This window comes from Anolis carolinensis, chromosome 1 (assembly GCF_035594765.1).
Source record: "Anolis carolinensis isolate JA03-04 chromosome 1, rAnoCar3.1.pri, whole genome shotgun sequence".
Taxonomy (NCBI): Eukaryota; Metazoa; Chordata; class Lepidosauria; order Squamata; family Dactyloidae; genus Anolis; species Anolis carolinensis.
In genome coordinates this window covers 272,657,693-272,676,344 of record NC_085841.1, presented here as the reverse complement: position 1 = coordinate 272,676,344, position 18,652 = coordinate 272,657,693, and the positions used below count along the sequence as shown (strand labels likewise).

Here is an 18,652-nt window from a genome sequence, read left to right as displayed (position 1 = left end):
TTCATGCCTCTCATATAGAGGCAAAGGAAGATAACAATAAATGGAAAGAAATCATTTAATATTTTATAACCGTAATACAGGCAACGATAGTCTAAGGATGGAGAGACAATAGAAGGTGGGATCTGGAAACTTTGTGTTTTTATCTCTTGAAATACATAGTCAACGATTTCAGTAATCAAAGGAAAAAAATATGAATAGCCATACAAAACAAGACTTGTATAGGAAATGGTCTATTCTAACCAACAAAATAGATGGAGGTGATAGATATAGCATTTTGAATCAGGCATTCTATGTGGTTAAATCAATGTAATGACATGATTTGGAAGCACTGGTCCAATCGCGATTCATTGCTGTTCCAGGAGGGAGGAGGAATATGGCGGGGGGGGGGACAGGTGATACACATCTATGGAATATATAAAGCATCATTTAAGGTAAAGTGACTTTTGGAATAATGTATATCAAGATAAGATTTCTATGGCAAAAATTTATTAATTGAATTGATGTATCAATAACATAAAAAGAAAAAAAGGTGCATAACCCTAGGGAGTTATCTGGAAGATGGTGAGAAGAAGCTTATTAGCCATTCCTCCCACAAGAATCAGGGAGGAATCGAATACCAGGAGGGGAGGGGAGGGGAGGGGAGGGAACAGTAAAAAATGGATCAGTTATAAAGAGTTATGAGATCATGAAATCTTTAATAAATACACAAATAAATATAGATGGCTGAATGTCCATAAACACAAATGTTTTGTGCTCACAAATTAGGAGACATTTATTTATTTACTATATTTTTACCCTGCTCTTATCCCAAAGGGGACTCAGAGCGGCTTCCAAACTGGCAATAATTCAATGCCATACAAACAAATATAATATACATATACATTAAAATCAATGAAAATTTAAAAAAATAGCATATAAACTTCTATATAAACTTCTATAAGATAATCAGGTAAATATAGCTGTCCTGCAGGAGACACATACAAGGAAGGATAGGACTAGATTGTTGAATTTTAGAAATTGGAAACTCAGCTAGAATCTAGAGGCACAAATAAAACCCAAGGGGTAGCTATACTAATAAAGATTTGAACTTTCAACTAGAAAAAGTAATAAAAGACTCTGAGGGAAGGTTTTGAAAAAAGTGGATATTTAACCCATTAGTTATTCTTTGCGAAGACAAACAAGAGTTAACAGAGGAAATTAATAATTATTTTAGACTAAGCAGGACACCAGAACTAAAGGGAGACATTATATGGGATGCCTTTAAGACAGTCATGAGGAGTAAATGTATTACAATGGAAAGGAGGTATCAAAAAGAGAAATAAAGGTAGACGAAAGATCTTAAAACAGGAGGGAGAAAAAATATTCCTTGACTTCCATAATAACCCAACAGAAGCAAATAAGGAAAGATTGGAAGATAGAAAAAAGCAACTTGATGCATTAGATAAAATTGAAGTGACAAAAATGTATGTTTGTTAAGAATGATTTCCAGATTAATTCAATACATAATACAAAGAGATTGGCAAATTATCTAAAAAAATAAGAAAGGGAGGAAAAGGATTACAAAACTAGAGATGTAAATGGACAAGTAAAAACAAAGAACAAGGATTTAAAGGAAATTATGGCAAGTTACTATGAAAAAAATTTGCAAATACGAAAATTGAAAGATCAGAGGAATTAATATAAAAAAAATTGGTCCTCCAGACCCAATTATCACTGGATAACAATGTAAAAATTAATAAGATAGAAGAGGTAATCAAAAATCTCAAGTCAAACACACCACCTGGGCCAGACAGGTTCACTACAAATGTTTTAAAAACATTTCAAGCAGAAATTCCTCCCAATCTATTAATACTATTTAATTAAATAATGACAAATAAAAGAATTCCAGAAACATAGAAAACTTCAGAAATCATAACAGTACTAAAACCTAACAAGGGGGGGAGGATAAACACAATTCATATAGACCAATTTTTTGTGTCAGGAGCAACTTGAGAAACTGCAAGTTGCTTCTGGTGTGAGAGAACTGGCTGCCTACAAGGACGTTGCCCAGGGGATGCCCAGATGTTTGATCATCCTTGTAGGAGGCTTCTCTCATGTCCTTGCATGGGGAGCTGGAGCTGACAGAGGGAGCTCGCCTTCTCTCCCCGGATTTGAACTGCCGACCTGTCAGTCAGCAGTCCTGCTAGCACAAGGGTTTAACCCATTGTGCCACCAGGGGCTCCTATATAGATCAATAACACTATGCAATGTGGACTATAAATTTTTACAAAGATTTTAGCCAATAGATTGAAAGAAATTATTCCAAATTTAATAGGGGAGGACCAATATGGATTCATAAAAAAGGAACTTAGGAGACTCAATTAGGAACATATTAAATGTAGTCAACCATGTAACAAGAGAAAAAGAGAAATTATTGATAATAAAATGAATGTATATAAAGCTTTTGATTCAGTAAACCACCAATATTTGTACCAAGTATGCAAGGACTTTAAATTGGGAGAAAAGATTTGTGAAGTAATTAAGAAACTATAAAAAGAACCAGGCAGAAATAGTAATTAATGGCTCCAAATCAAGAACCATCAAAATTGGAAGGGGCACAAAACAAGGTGTCCTACTTAACTATTGTAATAGAACCATTAGCCAACTTAATCAGGAAGGATAAAAAAATTAAAGGGTATGCGATTGGGAACGAACAAATCAAAATAAATTTATTTGCAGACAGTGCTATAGTTCAAGTTTCTCCAGAAGAATCGGTAAAGGAAGTAACAAAAATAATTTTAAAAGTTCAAAAAGATTTTAGGTCTAGCCATAAATATTGACATATCTGAGATTCTACACAAAAACCTACCCTGGAAAGAGTTAAAAGAAGTTCAAACCATTCTGGGAAGAACATTGCACAAAAAGAAGCTTAAATATTTGTGAGCCTATATCCCCAAGAACCTTAACAATATAATTATAACCAATTATGGAAAAAAGTTAACAAGCAAATGCAAAATTGGAAAAAATGGAACTGGGTTATAACAAATAGAATTAAGATTGTAAAGATGATTATTTTACTCAAGTTTTTATTCCTTTTTCAGGCTTTACCATATAGTATTCCAAGCAAAATAATTAAGAAATGAGATAATTCAATTAAAACTTGGGTAGTAGAGACTAATAAAAGTAGAATTTCTCATTCAGCATATTACTCTCTACAGAAAAATGGAGTGTGGGAAACACATAGCCTCCAGAGTTATTTTGAAGTCTGCCAAATAGGGAAAGAACTGGAGCTAGATCTTGACGAGACAAAAAAATGGGCCAGAATCGAGAAATCAGTAGATGGGTGGAATTACTGCTTGTGTTTAAAGGAAAGAATGGACAAAAATTAATAAAGAAAATAAATTTCAACACTTGAGTTCTAGAAAAAACGACAAAGTAAATTTTCAATAAACAAAATAAACATGCTCCTAAAAGGGTAATTAGATAACAAAGCTGACCAGATATAGGTAAAGTAATAGAAAATATGAAACACAGTGAAATAATAAAGATTGGCAATCTCTTAGAATCTGATGAAACAATTAAAGATTTGGAGGAGATAAAAAATAAATGTGTACAAAGCAACTGGTTATTATGATATGGAATGACACAGAGGATAACAGAATGGAAGAGAAAGCACTGCTGTAGTGATCGCAGGGCTCCTCTCTGGGTCGAGCCCTCACCGATCGCGGGGCGCTTCCGGGGCGCTTCCTCCTCCCTCTCCCTCTCCTTCTCTCCAGCTCCCTTCGCTCAAGGGAAGGAGAGGAAGAGGGAGGGGCACCCCTGGTGGTGCCTCGGATAATACTGAGGCTCGGTTAACCGGAGTATGTGAAATAACTTTGTCTTTTGCTCCCCCGTTCCCATAATGCAAATATGTAATGTTATGCTCTATGTATATAATCTAATTAAAAAATCAAACCAAACAAACAAACAAGAAGCCATTAAAAACAATCCATTAAACCCACAAAGCACACCCTCAGCATGTTCTTAAAATCATTCTCCTTTAGAAGCCTTGTTTCAGTGCTTGTTCTCCTTGGTGCCACTTTTCTTCTAATCTGAGTTAATATGGCTTCTTTCTGGAGTCATTTATCCATGCAGAATTATATTCCTGGCAGGCAAACATGAGTAGGCAAGGGAGAAAAAGTTTGAGATACTTTGTCATAATTTGCATTGGGCCTTCCTGCTTGATTTGTGGCTTGACAATGCAGACAGCTGCTACATGCACTGAACACTGAATCCAAAGGTTAATGGAGGGAAAATGAAGGGACATAGCACAGAGAAAAAGCAACTGCTGACAAAAAAAGCATTGGAATAACACTGAAACAATGCAGATGTTTGGCAACGTGAGTATTCCTTTTTCCCCTGAATTGGCATGACTGTGTTGAACATGGCACTTATCAGTGGACTGCCAAAAACAGGTAATTACTGATCTGTTTAATACAGATATCACCAATGGCCCACTTAGATGCTACTCTGTTTCCAGCTGTGCTTTGGAGGCCTGGAATGGACAGCTCCATCATCCTAACCCTCATCCAGCAGGAAGGGTTTCACAGTTATGGGACACAAGCACTCAGGAAGCGAGTTCTGGCATGCCAAATCAATATAATATTAAAGTGCAGTATCTGCAAGATTTACAAACTGAAAACTTTTCTGATAGAGCCTAAAGACCACCTAAGAGTGCTTCGGCTGACCCTTCCAACCTGGGGAAAAGCACACTTACAGAAGTAGAGCACCTGCAATGTACAGATAATATATGCGGTATTATTATATATCGCAGGGATCATAATCAGGGATAGCTGTGTTGGTCATACAGCAAAATCAAACAAAATTCCCAGTCAAGGACTTTGGTAAAACTTTGGGCCTCACAATTAATTTAGGGAAATCAGAGATTCTACATAAAAATCTAACATGGGAAGAACTTAAGAAGGTTCAAAACATCATGGGAATAAAATTGGGAAATAAGAAGATGAAATACCTGGGTGTTTATATACCAAAAATATCAATAATATTATATCAATGAACTTCAATCATCTATAGAAAAATATAAGTAAACAAATCATCTCATGGGGAAACAAATTCCGAGATTCCACAAGGCTAAAAATTTACAAGTTGAAGATCTTGCCCACGTTCTTATTCTTGTTCCAAACCCTCCCGGTGAATATCCCTACCAATTTGTTGAAGAAGTGGGATAACTCTATCAAAAATGGGTAATGGGAGGAAACAAAAACAGAATTGCTAACTTCCTATATTATAGTAAATAAGAATTGGGTGGATGGGGGGCTCCCTCATTGGGAATATACTATGAGGCAAGTCAACAAGCAAAGTTACTAGAATTTGAATTGGAAGGGTCAAAACAATGTGTGCAAATAGAAAAGGAAGCAAATAGTTTGCAAAAGGGAACTTCAATGGGAGAGAGAATAGATAGAAAAGATCTAAAGAACATAAAAGCAGGCCCTTGCTTAACAATGTTGTCAATCTAGAAAAAATGGCAAATTAAATTACAAATAAAAAAATTGACCCTTTCCCATTAGAAACATTGAAAAATAAGGATAAAACATTCAGGAATATAATTAGGGCACTGAAGGAAAACGGTATCAAAAGGACTGGGGACCTCATGGACCCCAATGGAGAAGTATTAAAGTGGGATAAAATAAAAGATAAATGTGGTCAAGGGAATTGGATAGCATGGTTAGGCCTGTCCAATAAAGCTCAGGCCATGAAAAGAAGAGAAGCAGCTGAAACCTCACTGTATAGAATAATTAAAAGGAAAATAGAAATAGATAAAGGAATGACTGGACTACTGTATGACAAACTAACCACCTTAACTTATAACACAAAAACAACTCTTATAGAGAACTGGAAACAGGGGAAAAAACTTTACTTAGAAACTGATTGGGTCTTGGATTAATAATATTCATAAAATTAAACATATAAGGATCAAAGAAACCCAAAGGAAAATAATCTCTAAATGGTACAGACCCCCCCCCCCTCCAATTGGCACACATAATGGGAAATACCTCAAACAAGTGTTGGCACAAATGTAGGGGAATAGGTTCATTCTCCTACATGTGGTGGGACTGTAGAAAAATTCAGATCTTTTATAGCAAAATAAGAAAAGTAATGGAAGAAATAATAGGGAAAGAATTAATATGGGACAAAGCCAGATATTCGTCTCACACAATAAAGGTAAAGGATGATAACAATAATTGGACCGAGATCCTAAAATATATGACAGCCACAATACAAGTCACAATAGCCCGAAGATGGAGGGATGAGACAAAATGAGATGTAGAAACTTGGTGGTCTTACATATCAGAATATATAATTAATGACTTCATTAATCAAAGGAAAAGAAAATATACAAATAGCCTAAAAGAACAAGACTGGTTCAGGAAATGGTCAGTGCTAATTGACAAAATAGACGGAGACGAAAGATACACCACCTTGAACCTGGCGTTCCACACGGTTAAAATGATACAATGATAATATTTTGAATTGCTGTTCCAGGGGGGAGGGGGGAATGGAGGGTGGGCAGGGGGGCAGGTGATACATTTCAAAGGATTGTTTAAAATGTCATTTAAGCATTAGTTACTTTTGGTATTATGTATAATGAAATAAGGCATGTATTGCAAAAATGTGTTAATTGTTGGGATGTATCAAATAAAAAAAGAAAAAAGAAAAAAATCCCCAAAAGGGCAACCAAAATGCACAAAACATTTCATACACGCTTTCAAAGCTTCTAGACCAAGCAAAGGGGGTTTAAATATCATATGAGAGAGGCAAAAGAATCACAGGCCTACATTTTGTATCACACATTGTTTCTGTTGTTCAGTTCATTTGGAGGGAACTTAATGCAGGCACAGCTCACTTCCCCTATTTGGTCATTCCTTTTAGATATATGGTCGTATATTTTCAGTGCTCTCTAACACAGATCTTACATATCACTAGTAGTATAACAATGTGATATTCTGTAGATAACAAGATTATTTATTCTGTAGATAGCAGTTTTATGGGACAAGCACTCCTAACACCTAAGTCAGCAATGTATTGGCTAGCTGCCTATGGATGGTGGAGGTTGTAGTTACATACATTCAGGAGACATCAAATTTTGTAGGCTGGTATATATGTGGGTATTGCATTGTGTGGGGTTGCATTCTGATACACTGTGGCATATATGGTGGCATTCTGTTTGGTGACTCTGTAAGTGAATAAATTGAAGAAATTAAACTTGAGAGACAGCATATATGTTTCTCTGGGACTCAAAGCATTGTCAAACTGAGCAAGGTTTTAACAAACACAGGTACTGCTTGTTCTTTTAAGTACTCTTTTTCTATTAACACATTCAGAGATGAGGCACAATACAATGGGGAAAAAACTGCCACCAGCTGGAAACGATTGCAGTAATGGACAAAGTCTTCCTATTCTGTACTTGTTCTGGTCAAGTAGCATATATATGAGGGTCTGAACAAGATAGGAAACACACTGCATCGCAAGAAAATATATGTGGAGCTTGTTTCCATCCATCTGAACAAATGTTACAAGAATAATAAAGTGTCGAGAATGTGCATTATTTTGCTGTAAAATGCTATTTTCAAAGCCCTGTACTGATTTGATGCGGTGTGGTAGTTTTAATCTGTACATAATATTCTACTCCTAGCCAGCAATGTGCTGCCACCTATAACTCGTTATTCAATTTTATGAGGCTTTTGTACCTCTTGGAAACAAACTCCACATACATGAACTAGTGTAATGTTTGCTAACCCTCACTCTCTATGAAGAATTTGAAAAGCAGAAGTTAAAGACTGAACAAAAAGTGGTGGTGATGGGAGAGAAAGTGTGGCCCATATAGCATCCTTTGGTAATTATGAATTTTCATCCTGTACCACTGTGATAGCAAATTATTATTATTATGAAATTCAACAATATTGCTAGGCAAAAGCTATTGTCATTAATCTGAGTTAACTTTACCATAACATTCTTGCACTGCAGCTGTTATAAATTTGTTATCTATTAGAGTGAATCACGTTGATCTCAAGACAGACGTGATGAGACAAGATTACAGCCAGACGTGCGACGGCTGCTGTCCACTACCATGTACCTTTCCTAAATGGTACAAAGTATTAGCTCTGTGCTTTCCTTTAGTCTCTAGGTACCTGCCATTCACTTCACCGTACTGAAATCCAAACATGCAAGATGATACTGGTAGGTAGTTCTTTATGTTTCTGTTTTCAGCCACTACGTTAGTGATTCATTTGTCAATATTTATTTAGAAATACCAGATGTCAACAAAAGGATATCATTTTATATTTTCATAAAGAGGATGAAATTCTGAGACATCTCTCCTAGATAACATAAAGTATTTCATTCATTTCATTATTTTAATAGTTTAACTTGCACCAACATTACTAGCTTTAATAAGTTACCAGGATATGGAGGGAAAGAGCAATCTGTTGCTAGATGTACTATAATTTTGTTCAAGTGGTCTCAAAGGAGCATCACAGTTATCTTTTTATTAATTTATTTAAACACTTCATGGACATTTTGCAGACTTCCCACCAGAGCCTCACATCACAATATTCTCCTTGCCCCAATCATATGTCACCCTAAATTCACCTTTGACTCTTGTATATCTCTCATTGAACCCCATCATGCCACTTCTAGATAAGCATGTCCAATTTCCTTATGCTTAATCCAGGGGAAACAACTTCGTTGGGAAAATAAGCACATTTCTAGGAACTTTCACGTCTCTTACATTACCGATGACTCGTGGGAAAGGCTGACATTTGGAACGAAGAGGTGAGCAAACAGGTAATCTAACACTGTCAGCTCAAGCTAACACCAAAGGTTAATGGGCAGGTATTGAAGGAAATGCCCATCTTACATTTCAAAAGTCAGGAAGGATTATATACGACACCTGCAGGACTCTGAAAGCTTTTCTAATAGGCGACAATCAGTTTAGAAACTACTTTGCATAATTTTCCAACCAAATAAGGCATAGGTGGGACAGGAGGACAGAGACAACATTAACAGTTGTGATGCACAATACCTGTCATAACTCCACCGACTGTAAGACATTGTCCTGTTGCTACTCACACCATCCATCCTCTGCAGCTCAGTTCTTGCTTGCACTCTTCTGCAGTCTCCCCAGTTGTCTGATGAAAATAATGGCTTAAAGAGTTGCTTTTTTATGAAGACACTTGCCTCTGAAATGCAAATTGCTTGGATGGGTGCTGTATGAGATCTCTAAGCTGCAAAAGATGGAAAGGGAATTAAATGCACAGCAACCAATTTAGTGGAGAATCACAATCGAAGGAATGTACCACTGCCTTATCAAGAGCAGGGGATTCCTCCTGAGCTGTGATTCATACATTCTCAACCAATATCTAGAATATGCATTTCAGCTGGTTGTTCGGCAAAGGTTTAGGAAGGTGGCAGACAATAGGATTAAAGTGGTCTGCTTTTAAGCTGTTGAATAAATGTTGCAGCAATTGATTTGAGTGATGCCTCTCCTGCTCCCATGTCCCTTTGTTATTTATCCTTGTTTCCACAGATACAGCTCCATTCCCTTTGCATCACTTTTCTCTGGCCAATAGCATAATCTCTAGATCTTTCAAACCCTATCTTCAGATGGGCAAGCAATAATGAAGCCTAGTGTACACAGCTGAAATTAACCACAAACTCCAAGGCAACTTGTTTACCCTTATGAATGTTTCTCCGTGGTTTATTTTGTTTTTGACACATATCTAATTCTGTTCTAAAAAGAAAAAAAATCTACAGCTGGGCTATTCAGCAAGCAGCCAAAGGCACTCTGAACTCAGTCAAATGAGATCCAGAACCAAATTATGTTTTATTCTGACAAATTATGTTTTATTCTGACGAACCAGGGTTGTCACTTATACATTGACAAATTAAATGCATTGCAATTTGCATGTGCTAATTAATGTTGATGCATGGGTGCAAACTGTGAAATAACTGCCTTAATGTAAACAGAAATAGAAAATCTCTCACTAAAGTAAGAAAGACTGTAAGTGGGCAGTTTCTGCATTTATTTAAGCTATTTACCATTTGCAGGCATACTGAGATCCCCCTTCTCACTTCTCAAAGGATTTCAGTTTTAAATGCAGCCATCCCAAGGTGGTTTCATACATGAGACAGAAGAGTGAATGGTATTCCTTTACCAAAGTACATAGACTAGTCCCAACTTGAGTAGACCCACTGAACATATGAGGTTTATATACCAGTAAGTATAGATGTACATTCAGCCATTTATTCAGTGTTTTCTTCCTGGGCCAGAAAATCTCACATGTACTGATCCCTCTCACTGAGAAGAAAAGTTTATACATACATACATGTGTGTGTGTGTATGTGAATTCTTTTTTATTTTAGTAATATCCTTCATTTCCTACAATATTTGAGTTAAAACACAGAACAATCAAAACAGTCAATATGACAAAAGATGGGGTAAAAATTCAATGAACAATTGCATTTAAAAGCCTTAATTTAAAATAGCTTTAACAGATAGTTAAAATATTGTAATAATAATAGTAAACATGCAGGGTATCAATTTAAGAGACCTTTTGTACCAGACTGTCACAGACAAAGGCCTGGGTAAATTGAATGGTCTTCACCTCTCAGTAAAAAGAAAACAGAGAGGGAAGCCAACCTGGACTACTGTGAGATGCTTCCATGTGTAATTAGATAAATACCCAACATTTTGTTTCCCTTTCATGAGGTTAAAGGTAACCTTCTATAATGGTAGGCCCAACCCTGTCTTTAAATCATACTTGGGCAACATGGCCCTCTAAAGAGGCAACATCTTCCAACCAAAAACTTTCTTCTTACAGTTATTCCAACAAAAGATTGCAAGCTGCAAAAGAGGAAATAGGGCCATTCTCCTGAGAATATAGAACACCTAATGAATGCCATTCCTTCATCACAGAATCTTTTTTTTTTTTGCCAAGGCACAGTATTGCAGCCTCCAAACGTTGAAAATAATCAATAGGCCACTACTCTGTGTTGGTAGTTGTGTTGTGTACAGTAATTTCCAGCTTATGGTGACCCTAAGGTGAGCAGATCACAGTGTTTACTTAGCAAGATTTCCTTTTTACTTCCTCTGAGGCTGTAAGAGTATGGCTTGCCCAAGTTCACCCAGTGGATTTCCATGGTTGAGTCTCTAGAGCCATGATCAGATGGCTAAACACACTAGTAGTAAAGATAAAGGTTTCCCCTGACGTTAAGTCCAGTCATGTCTGACTCTGGGGGTTGGTGCTCATCTCTATTTCTAAGCCGAAGAGCTGGCGTCCGTAGACACCTCCAAGGTCATGTGGCTGGCATGATTGCATGGAGCGCCGTTACCTTCCTGCCTACCTTACCTATTGATCTACTCACATTGGCATGTTTTCGAACTGCTAGGTTGGTAGAAGCTGGAGCAACAGCGGGCGCTCATTCCGCTCCTGGGATTTGAACCTGGGACCTTTAGGTCTGCAAGTTGAGCAGCTCAGCGCTCCTCTTAAGGACGAGGAATGAAGCTTTCGTCTTGCCTCACCAGCCATCAGGCCAATCACATGGAGAGAAGTGAGGAATGCACGTAGTGTGCGTGGCTTCCCCCTATGAAGCTGGCATGGATTTGGCAACATGGGAAGCCTCCTGTGTTGCCAGCTCCATGGGGGAAGCTACGCACACTACGCAAGCTTCTCACTTTCCTCCATGTGATTGGTCTGCCAGCCAGTGAGGCAAATCCTCCATACTTCATCCATAAGAGGAGTTCCAGCAGCGGTCGTTGCAAGCCATGTGATATGGTTCTTACTTTGTTTATATTCCTAACCTTCATTGTATTGCAATGACAATAATATTGTTTTCCCTTTCCCCCTTCCCTGCCTCTCACAATAGCTGCCTCACCTGCTTCACCAAACCTCCTCCTTCCATCAACCCTTGCATGGCTGAAAGCTCCTTCACCAGTAAGCCATCCCTCCAGGTCTTCTGCCCTTCTGTTTACCTCCAAATCTCTATTCTTTGCTGTGTTTCTTAACATCCCCCTTTTTTCTCTCCAACAGTACTCCAATAGGCTATCCTCTGTGTCTCTTCTCCTAGTGGAGCTCTCAATACAAACATTAATGAGGAGTTGGCATCTGCACACAGGTGGTGAAGCAGTAGGGAATATTTTAAAAAACTCTCAGGGACAGAAATTTTAGCTCTGAAAAAATAGGGCTTGTCTGGAGATAAGCCTACTTGGCACAAATCTTTCTCAGCAAAAAACAAGAGTCTAAAGGCATCCCTAGTTGCTACCAAGTCCACTTTATTACAGATACATCATGCATCCGTGAAAGCGGGCTGAAGTTCACAAAACAAACAAAACTGAACAAAGGATGCCCCCAGGCAAGAGACAAACCCTTTCCAATGCTAATTAGGGTGATTAACTGAAACATTAATGATGGCTTCCCAGTGACAAAGGACTCTTGTCACACCCTGGACTCTACACAGATATATATTCTTTCCTTTCCTTACTTAGTCTATCCATACCTCACAACCTCTGAGGATGCCTGCCATAGATGTGGGCGAAACGTCAGGAGAGAATACTTCTGGAACATGGCCACATAGCCCGAAAGACATACAACAACCCTGTGATCCCAGCCATGAAAGCCTTTGACAACATAGTTTTGAAGATATTGCAACAGGAGGCACCCACGCCTCCCAAATGCAGCTCTACCCTATTTGTCAGTGATTGACCATGGGGAAGTGTCTGGGAGCTGTTCAAATACATACACATCCAAGAACAAAAAAAAAACCCACTTCTGCCCTTCTTGACAGCTCCAGAAAGTGCACAAGGATGATCAAATGGCCAGACAATGGCTGGGTGTGTCACTGTGTCCAGGAGCCTTTAGCTGCCCTTGCACACCTGCCTCTGCCCCACCAGAGCTATTTGGCAAAGAGTTAGGTGCTTGTCACACCACAAATTGTAACACTTTGATGCCACTTTAACTGCCATGGTTCCATCATATGGAATCTTGGTATTTGTAATTACTGCTAGAAAGCTCTAGTGCTACCAAACAACAAATACCACTTAAAGTGGCATCAAAGTATTACAATTTTTAGAATGGAAAAGACTTTCAGCTGCACTGAATTTTGTTTCAGTCCATAAGACTGCTTTCCTTGAAACCACATTGCACAGAGCTCCAAGACCAGTTTTACTTTTGGTCAAAAAAACTTACCAGAGATAGGTTGGACAACTGAAAGGTAGATTTGCAGATATGGTACATGAGAGAGGAGGTTCATTGTGCTTTTTGAATTATTATTATTATTATTATTATTATTATTATTATTATTATTATTTTCAACAAAGGGCAGAATATCAACATATATAATCAAAGATATGGACAATAAAACATATAAGCCTGACTCTGAATGATTACGCATGGATATTTATTGGGCAGTTGGCTCAAAACTTCCAGTTCTCTGGTATGCGGTACAACTGAGTTTTAGGGAGAACTTCCTCATAACAAAAGCTATTCAAAGAAAGCTATTCAACAGTGTGACAGACTGAGATGGACTTTTACAAAGACATTTTACTGCATAGGTTGGATGTCCATCTGACAGTCATGTTTTCAGTGTGGATAATCTTCATCCGCAGGAATTGGTTTAGATGAGCTCCTGAGATACTTTCCAACTCTTTATTTCTATGACTGCAAGTAAGGACATCATCAGATGGAGGTCCAAAAGCTGAGAGACAGTGGGGAAAACTGTGGGGGGGGGGGGTGGAGGCAGTTTCATCTCTTTACCATGGTTGGTCATGGGCTGCCATCCCATCATGTTTCCCAGCTATCCCTGGCTTCCTCCTGCACTGTCCCCAGCTTCTTCAATGAGGATATAGGTAGTCACTTGTATCCTCAGGGCTTCCTTTTGCCACACTGTCAGAACGGAGCCCACCAGAGCCCCGCAGGAAGTAGCCCTGTGTCATATGATGGGCTCCATCCCAGCTCTGTCCCCGCAGCATGTTAAGAGGAAGAAAGCTCCCTATATTTTAAGATAATGCCAAGGTTTTCCTGAGCGTCTTGAACTGATTTAAACTCAGCCTTTTATTCCTAATCTTAGTACATTTTTTGAAAGTGGCTTATAAATAAGACATTAAAATGTTAATAAAAGCAACAAACAATTGGTTTTGTTCCTGACATTTCCAGTATAATCTATGCAGTATTCAAGGTACCTGAAAGTGTCTTGGCATTATATCTGCTGAAAGATAATGGTTATATAAGAGCAAGCTGTGGAAATCTACTGTACTAAGAGGAACAACCTGTCTAATTGGCAGCTCTCTTTCACCCACTTATCAACAGTTTTTAGGGTAACTGAAGCAGAACAGCACTTCTATGAATGCTCTGGTTATCCACACACTCATAAAGTTGAATCATCATCATCATCATCATCATCATCATCATCATCTTTACTTATATCCCACCACCATCTCCCAGAGGGACTCGGAGCGACTCACAAAATACTCAAGATGTACATACAAAATACAACAAGTGCAAAACAAAACATAACAATAAACAGTCAACATAACATCACAAATACACAGTAATCCCCTAGTAAAAACAATGAAAAGGCCCTCTGGGGAATGGTTGCCAGCTGAGTGCCGACTGGTTTGAACAGACACCCCCCAGAGGTCCCGAGTGTGTGGGGTGGATTGTACAGGAGAAGGTGATCCTTTGAGTAACTTGGACCCAAACCATGTAGGGCTTTAAAGGTCAAAACCAACACCTTGTACTTTGCCCAGAAACTTATTGGCAACCAGTGAAGTGACTTTCAGATAGGTATGATATGCTCACTCCTGGATGGTCCTGTAACCAATCTGGCTACTGTATTTTGAATCAGCTGGAGTTTCCGAACTTGGTACAAAGGTAGCCCAATATAGAGCACATTGCATAAGTCCAGTTTTGAGATTACCAGTGTGTGCACTACCCTTTTAAGGTTTCCCAAATCTAGGAAGGGGTGCAGCTGATGGATCAGCCGAAGCCACCAACCATCCTGCTTTGACATTTATTTTCTCCTATATACTTTCAACCAGTCATTGGCTTCACAAGGTCCATGGCTGATATTGCAGCTCTTTCTCTGGTCCTAAGGCTGGAAGGAACATCTGAGGGCCCATATATAAAGACATCCTTATGGAAACAAGACTTGCCATATATACCGTATTTGAGTACCATGTGAATCTGGGTGTCCTGGGCATGATCTCAGACATGGCTCCCATGTCTATGGGGAACCTGTAAAGGAGCTAGCCAATAGGGATAAACTTCAGTACTTTGGACCACTTCCTTGAAAAGATTCACTGATAAGGAAGCCATCAACTGCTATTCCATTATCTGCAGCATCAGATGAGAGGTCATAAGCAAAGCTGCTCAGCAACCATACATAAATGCTTCACAGGTTGTTCAGGAGAGATATGAATGTTGAGTAAAGTCAATTAACATATTGTAGTAGATCCTCAATATATACTTTTATCAAGGTTCAAAGTGTGGAGAAACCAATTCTTCTTTCCATAAAAACAATAACTTGCATCAGATGCAGATGGCAAATTTTGAAATGTCAGTGAAAGGCAACAAATTAGCCCCTAAAAATATTGTTTTCATAATATGTTGTTTACAACTTAATTTCATGTCATTTAATTCTGCTTAAATAATTTAAATATTTATATATTTATTTATTTATTACAATATTTATATCCCGCCCTTCTCACCCAACAGGGGACTCAGGGCGGCTTACAATAAAACAGACATATAAAAACAGTACAATACACTATAAATCAGTTAAAAAATTAACTTACATATAACATTCATAAAATGCATTTATAAAATATAGATAGGCGTGTACAAGTTTAAAAGACTGGGTCTGTCAATTGAGTTCCAGTATACAGAATAGTAATTAATGCTGCTGATTCTTATTCGAAAGCCTGGCCCCACAACCAAGTTTTTACCTTCCTACGGAAGGATAGGAGGGAGGGAGCCTGCCTGACTTCAATGGGGAGGGCGTTCCATAGGCGGGGAGCCACCACTGAAAAGGCCCTGTCTCTCGTCCCCGCCAGCCGCACCTGTGAGGCTGACGGGACCGCGAGCAGGGCCTCATCCGATGATCTTAAGCTTCGAGGTGGGTCATAGCGGGAGACACGTTCGGACAGATAAGCTGGGCCGGAACCGTTTAGAGCTTTATAGGCTAAAGCCAGCACCTTGAATTGTGCTCGGTAGCTAATCGGCAGCCAGTGGAGCTGGCGTAACAGAGGAGTAGTACGCTCCCTGAACGCCACTCCAGTTATTAACCTGGCAGCTTCCTGTTGGACTAATTGAAGCTTCCGAACAGTCTTCAAAGGCAGCCCCACGTAGAGTGCGTTGCAGTAGTCTAAACGGGATGTAACAAGGGCGTGGACCACCGTGGCCAAGTCTGGCTTCCCAAGGTACGGTCGCAGCTGGCGCACAAGTTTTAATTGTGCGAAGGCTCCCCTAGCCACCGCTGAGACCTGGGGCTCCAGGCTCAACGATGAGTCCAGGATCACCCCCAGACTGCGCACCTGCGCCTTCAGGGGGAGTGTGACCCCATCCAGCACAGGCTGTAACCCTATACCCTGTTCGGCCTTCCGACTGACCAGGAGGACCTCTGTCTTGTCTGGATTCAATTTCAATTTGTTGGCCCTCATCCAGTCCGACACAGCGGCCAAGCACCGGTTCAGGACCTGAACAGCCTCCTTAGTGACAGGTGGGAAGGAGTGACAGAGCTGGACATCATCTGCGTACAGATGACACCGGACCCCGAAACTCCTGATGATTTCTCCCAGCGGCTTCATGTAGATGTTAAACAACATGGGAGACAATACAGAACCCTGCGGGACCCCACAAGTCAACGGTTGTGGGGCCGAGCAGGCGTCCCCCAATGACACCATCTGGGACCGACCCTCCAGGAATGAGTGGAGCCACTGCAGGACAGTACCTCCAAGTCCCATTCCTGCGAGGCTTCCCAGAAGGATACCGTGATCGACGGTATCGAAGGCCGCTGAGAGGTCCAGCAGAACCAGCAGGGACACACTCCCCCTGTCCAGTTCCCGGCGAAGATCATCGACTAAGGCGACCAAGGCTGTCTCGGTACCATGCCCCGGCCTGAAGCCAGACTGTGCCGGATCCAGAAAATCAGTGTCCACCAAGAATCCCTGGAGCTGCGAGGCAACCACATGTTCCAAGACCTTGCCCAAATAGGGGAGATTGGAAATAGGCCGAAAGTTTCCGAATTGAGAAAATATGTATCTATGTATGATTTTCACAAAAATGGTTGTTATTCAAGGGATATACACACACACACACACACACAGTGCAATTATTTCACTTTAACTGTCTTGGCAATATAGGACTGTTTAAAATTTTCACCCAAGGCACTCCAGTGCTTCCCCAAACTACAGTTCTCGGTATTCATAGGATGCAGACATGGCAGTTAAACCTAGAATCATAGTGCTATAATGGTGTAGTGTGAAAGGGAACCAAAACAATCAATAAAATCTTGGATTTTAAACATCAACTCAAAGCAATCAGTCAAGATGTTAAAATATTAGAATATTTAGAATCCACAAGGCCACAAAAACACTAAATGGTAATAATGAAAAATGGAAACCAAGGACTGAATGCTTGCTGGAAGTGGAAGGTCTCGGAATGCATCTACACTGAATAATTACTGCAGCTTAACATTACTTTAGATGCCGTGGCTCAATAGAATCATGGAAGTTTTAATTTTCCAAAATCTTCATACTTCTTTGACAAAGCATGACTACAACCAATCCTATGAGTCCATAGCATTGAGCCAAGGCAGTCAAAGTGGTGTCAAGATATACTAATTCTTCAGTATAGATAAACCATTAATCTGGCATATACATTACTAGCTGTGCCTGGCCATGCGTTGCTGTGGCGTTGTCTGGTAGTATGGTGAGAAATTGTTGAGATAGTGGTGGTATTGAATGTCTGTTGTATGGTTGTCTTTATGTTTAGTGTGCATTTGGTTGTTTGTGTACTGTGAAAGTGGTGAGGATAGAGGGGGTCTATGTCCCTGTGTAGTATTGTATAGTATTTATACATTGTCCATGTGTTGTGAATGCTTGGATTGTGTCCTGCTGCATAGTAGAAAGGGTTGGGCTGGATGGCCCTTAGGGGTCTCTCCAAACTCTTGGATTCTATGCTTCTATTATTATTATTATTATTATTATTATTATTATTATTATTATTATTATCATCATCATCATCATCATCATCTTCATCATTATTATGTAGAGGCTGGATGGCCATCTGTCAGGAGTGCTTGGATTGTGTCCTCCTGCATGGTAGAAGGAAGTTGATCTGGATGATCCTTCGGGGTCACTCCAAACCTTAGGATTATATGATGATGTTGTTGTTGTTGTTGTTGTTATTATTATTATTATTATTATTATTATTATTATTATTATTAATATTAGTATTGAGAGGCTGGGTGGCCATCTGTTGGGACTGCTTGGATTGTGTCTTGCATGGCAGAGTTGGGTTGGACTGGATGGCCTTTAGGGGTCTCTCCTAACTGTCTGATTCTATGATTCGATGTGTATTACTACTGTGCAGATCTTGGACGGCCATCTGTCAGGAGT

General features: G+C 39.4%; 1 protein-coding gene across 2 annotated transcripts in view; it reads right to left on the bottom strand.

The window, feature by feature from the left end:
* tub (TUB bipartite transcription factor) overlaps positions 1 to 9,418 on the bottom strand; it is a 229,835-nt gene extending 220,417 nt beyond the window's left edge. The window contains exon 1 of one of the 2 annotated variants that reach the window (XM_008117640.3): positions 9,062 to 9,418. In XM_008117640.3, coding sequence (XP_008115847.1) covers positions 9,062 to 9,117 — 56 coding nt within the window. In that variant the 5' untranslated portion in view covers positions 9,118 to 9,418. The remainder of the gene's footprint in view (positions 1 to 9,061) is intronic. The other variant, XM_008117638.3, reaches the window with a different exon arrangement.
* Between the last annotated feature and the right edge of the window lie 9,234 nt (positions 9,419 to 18,652).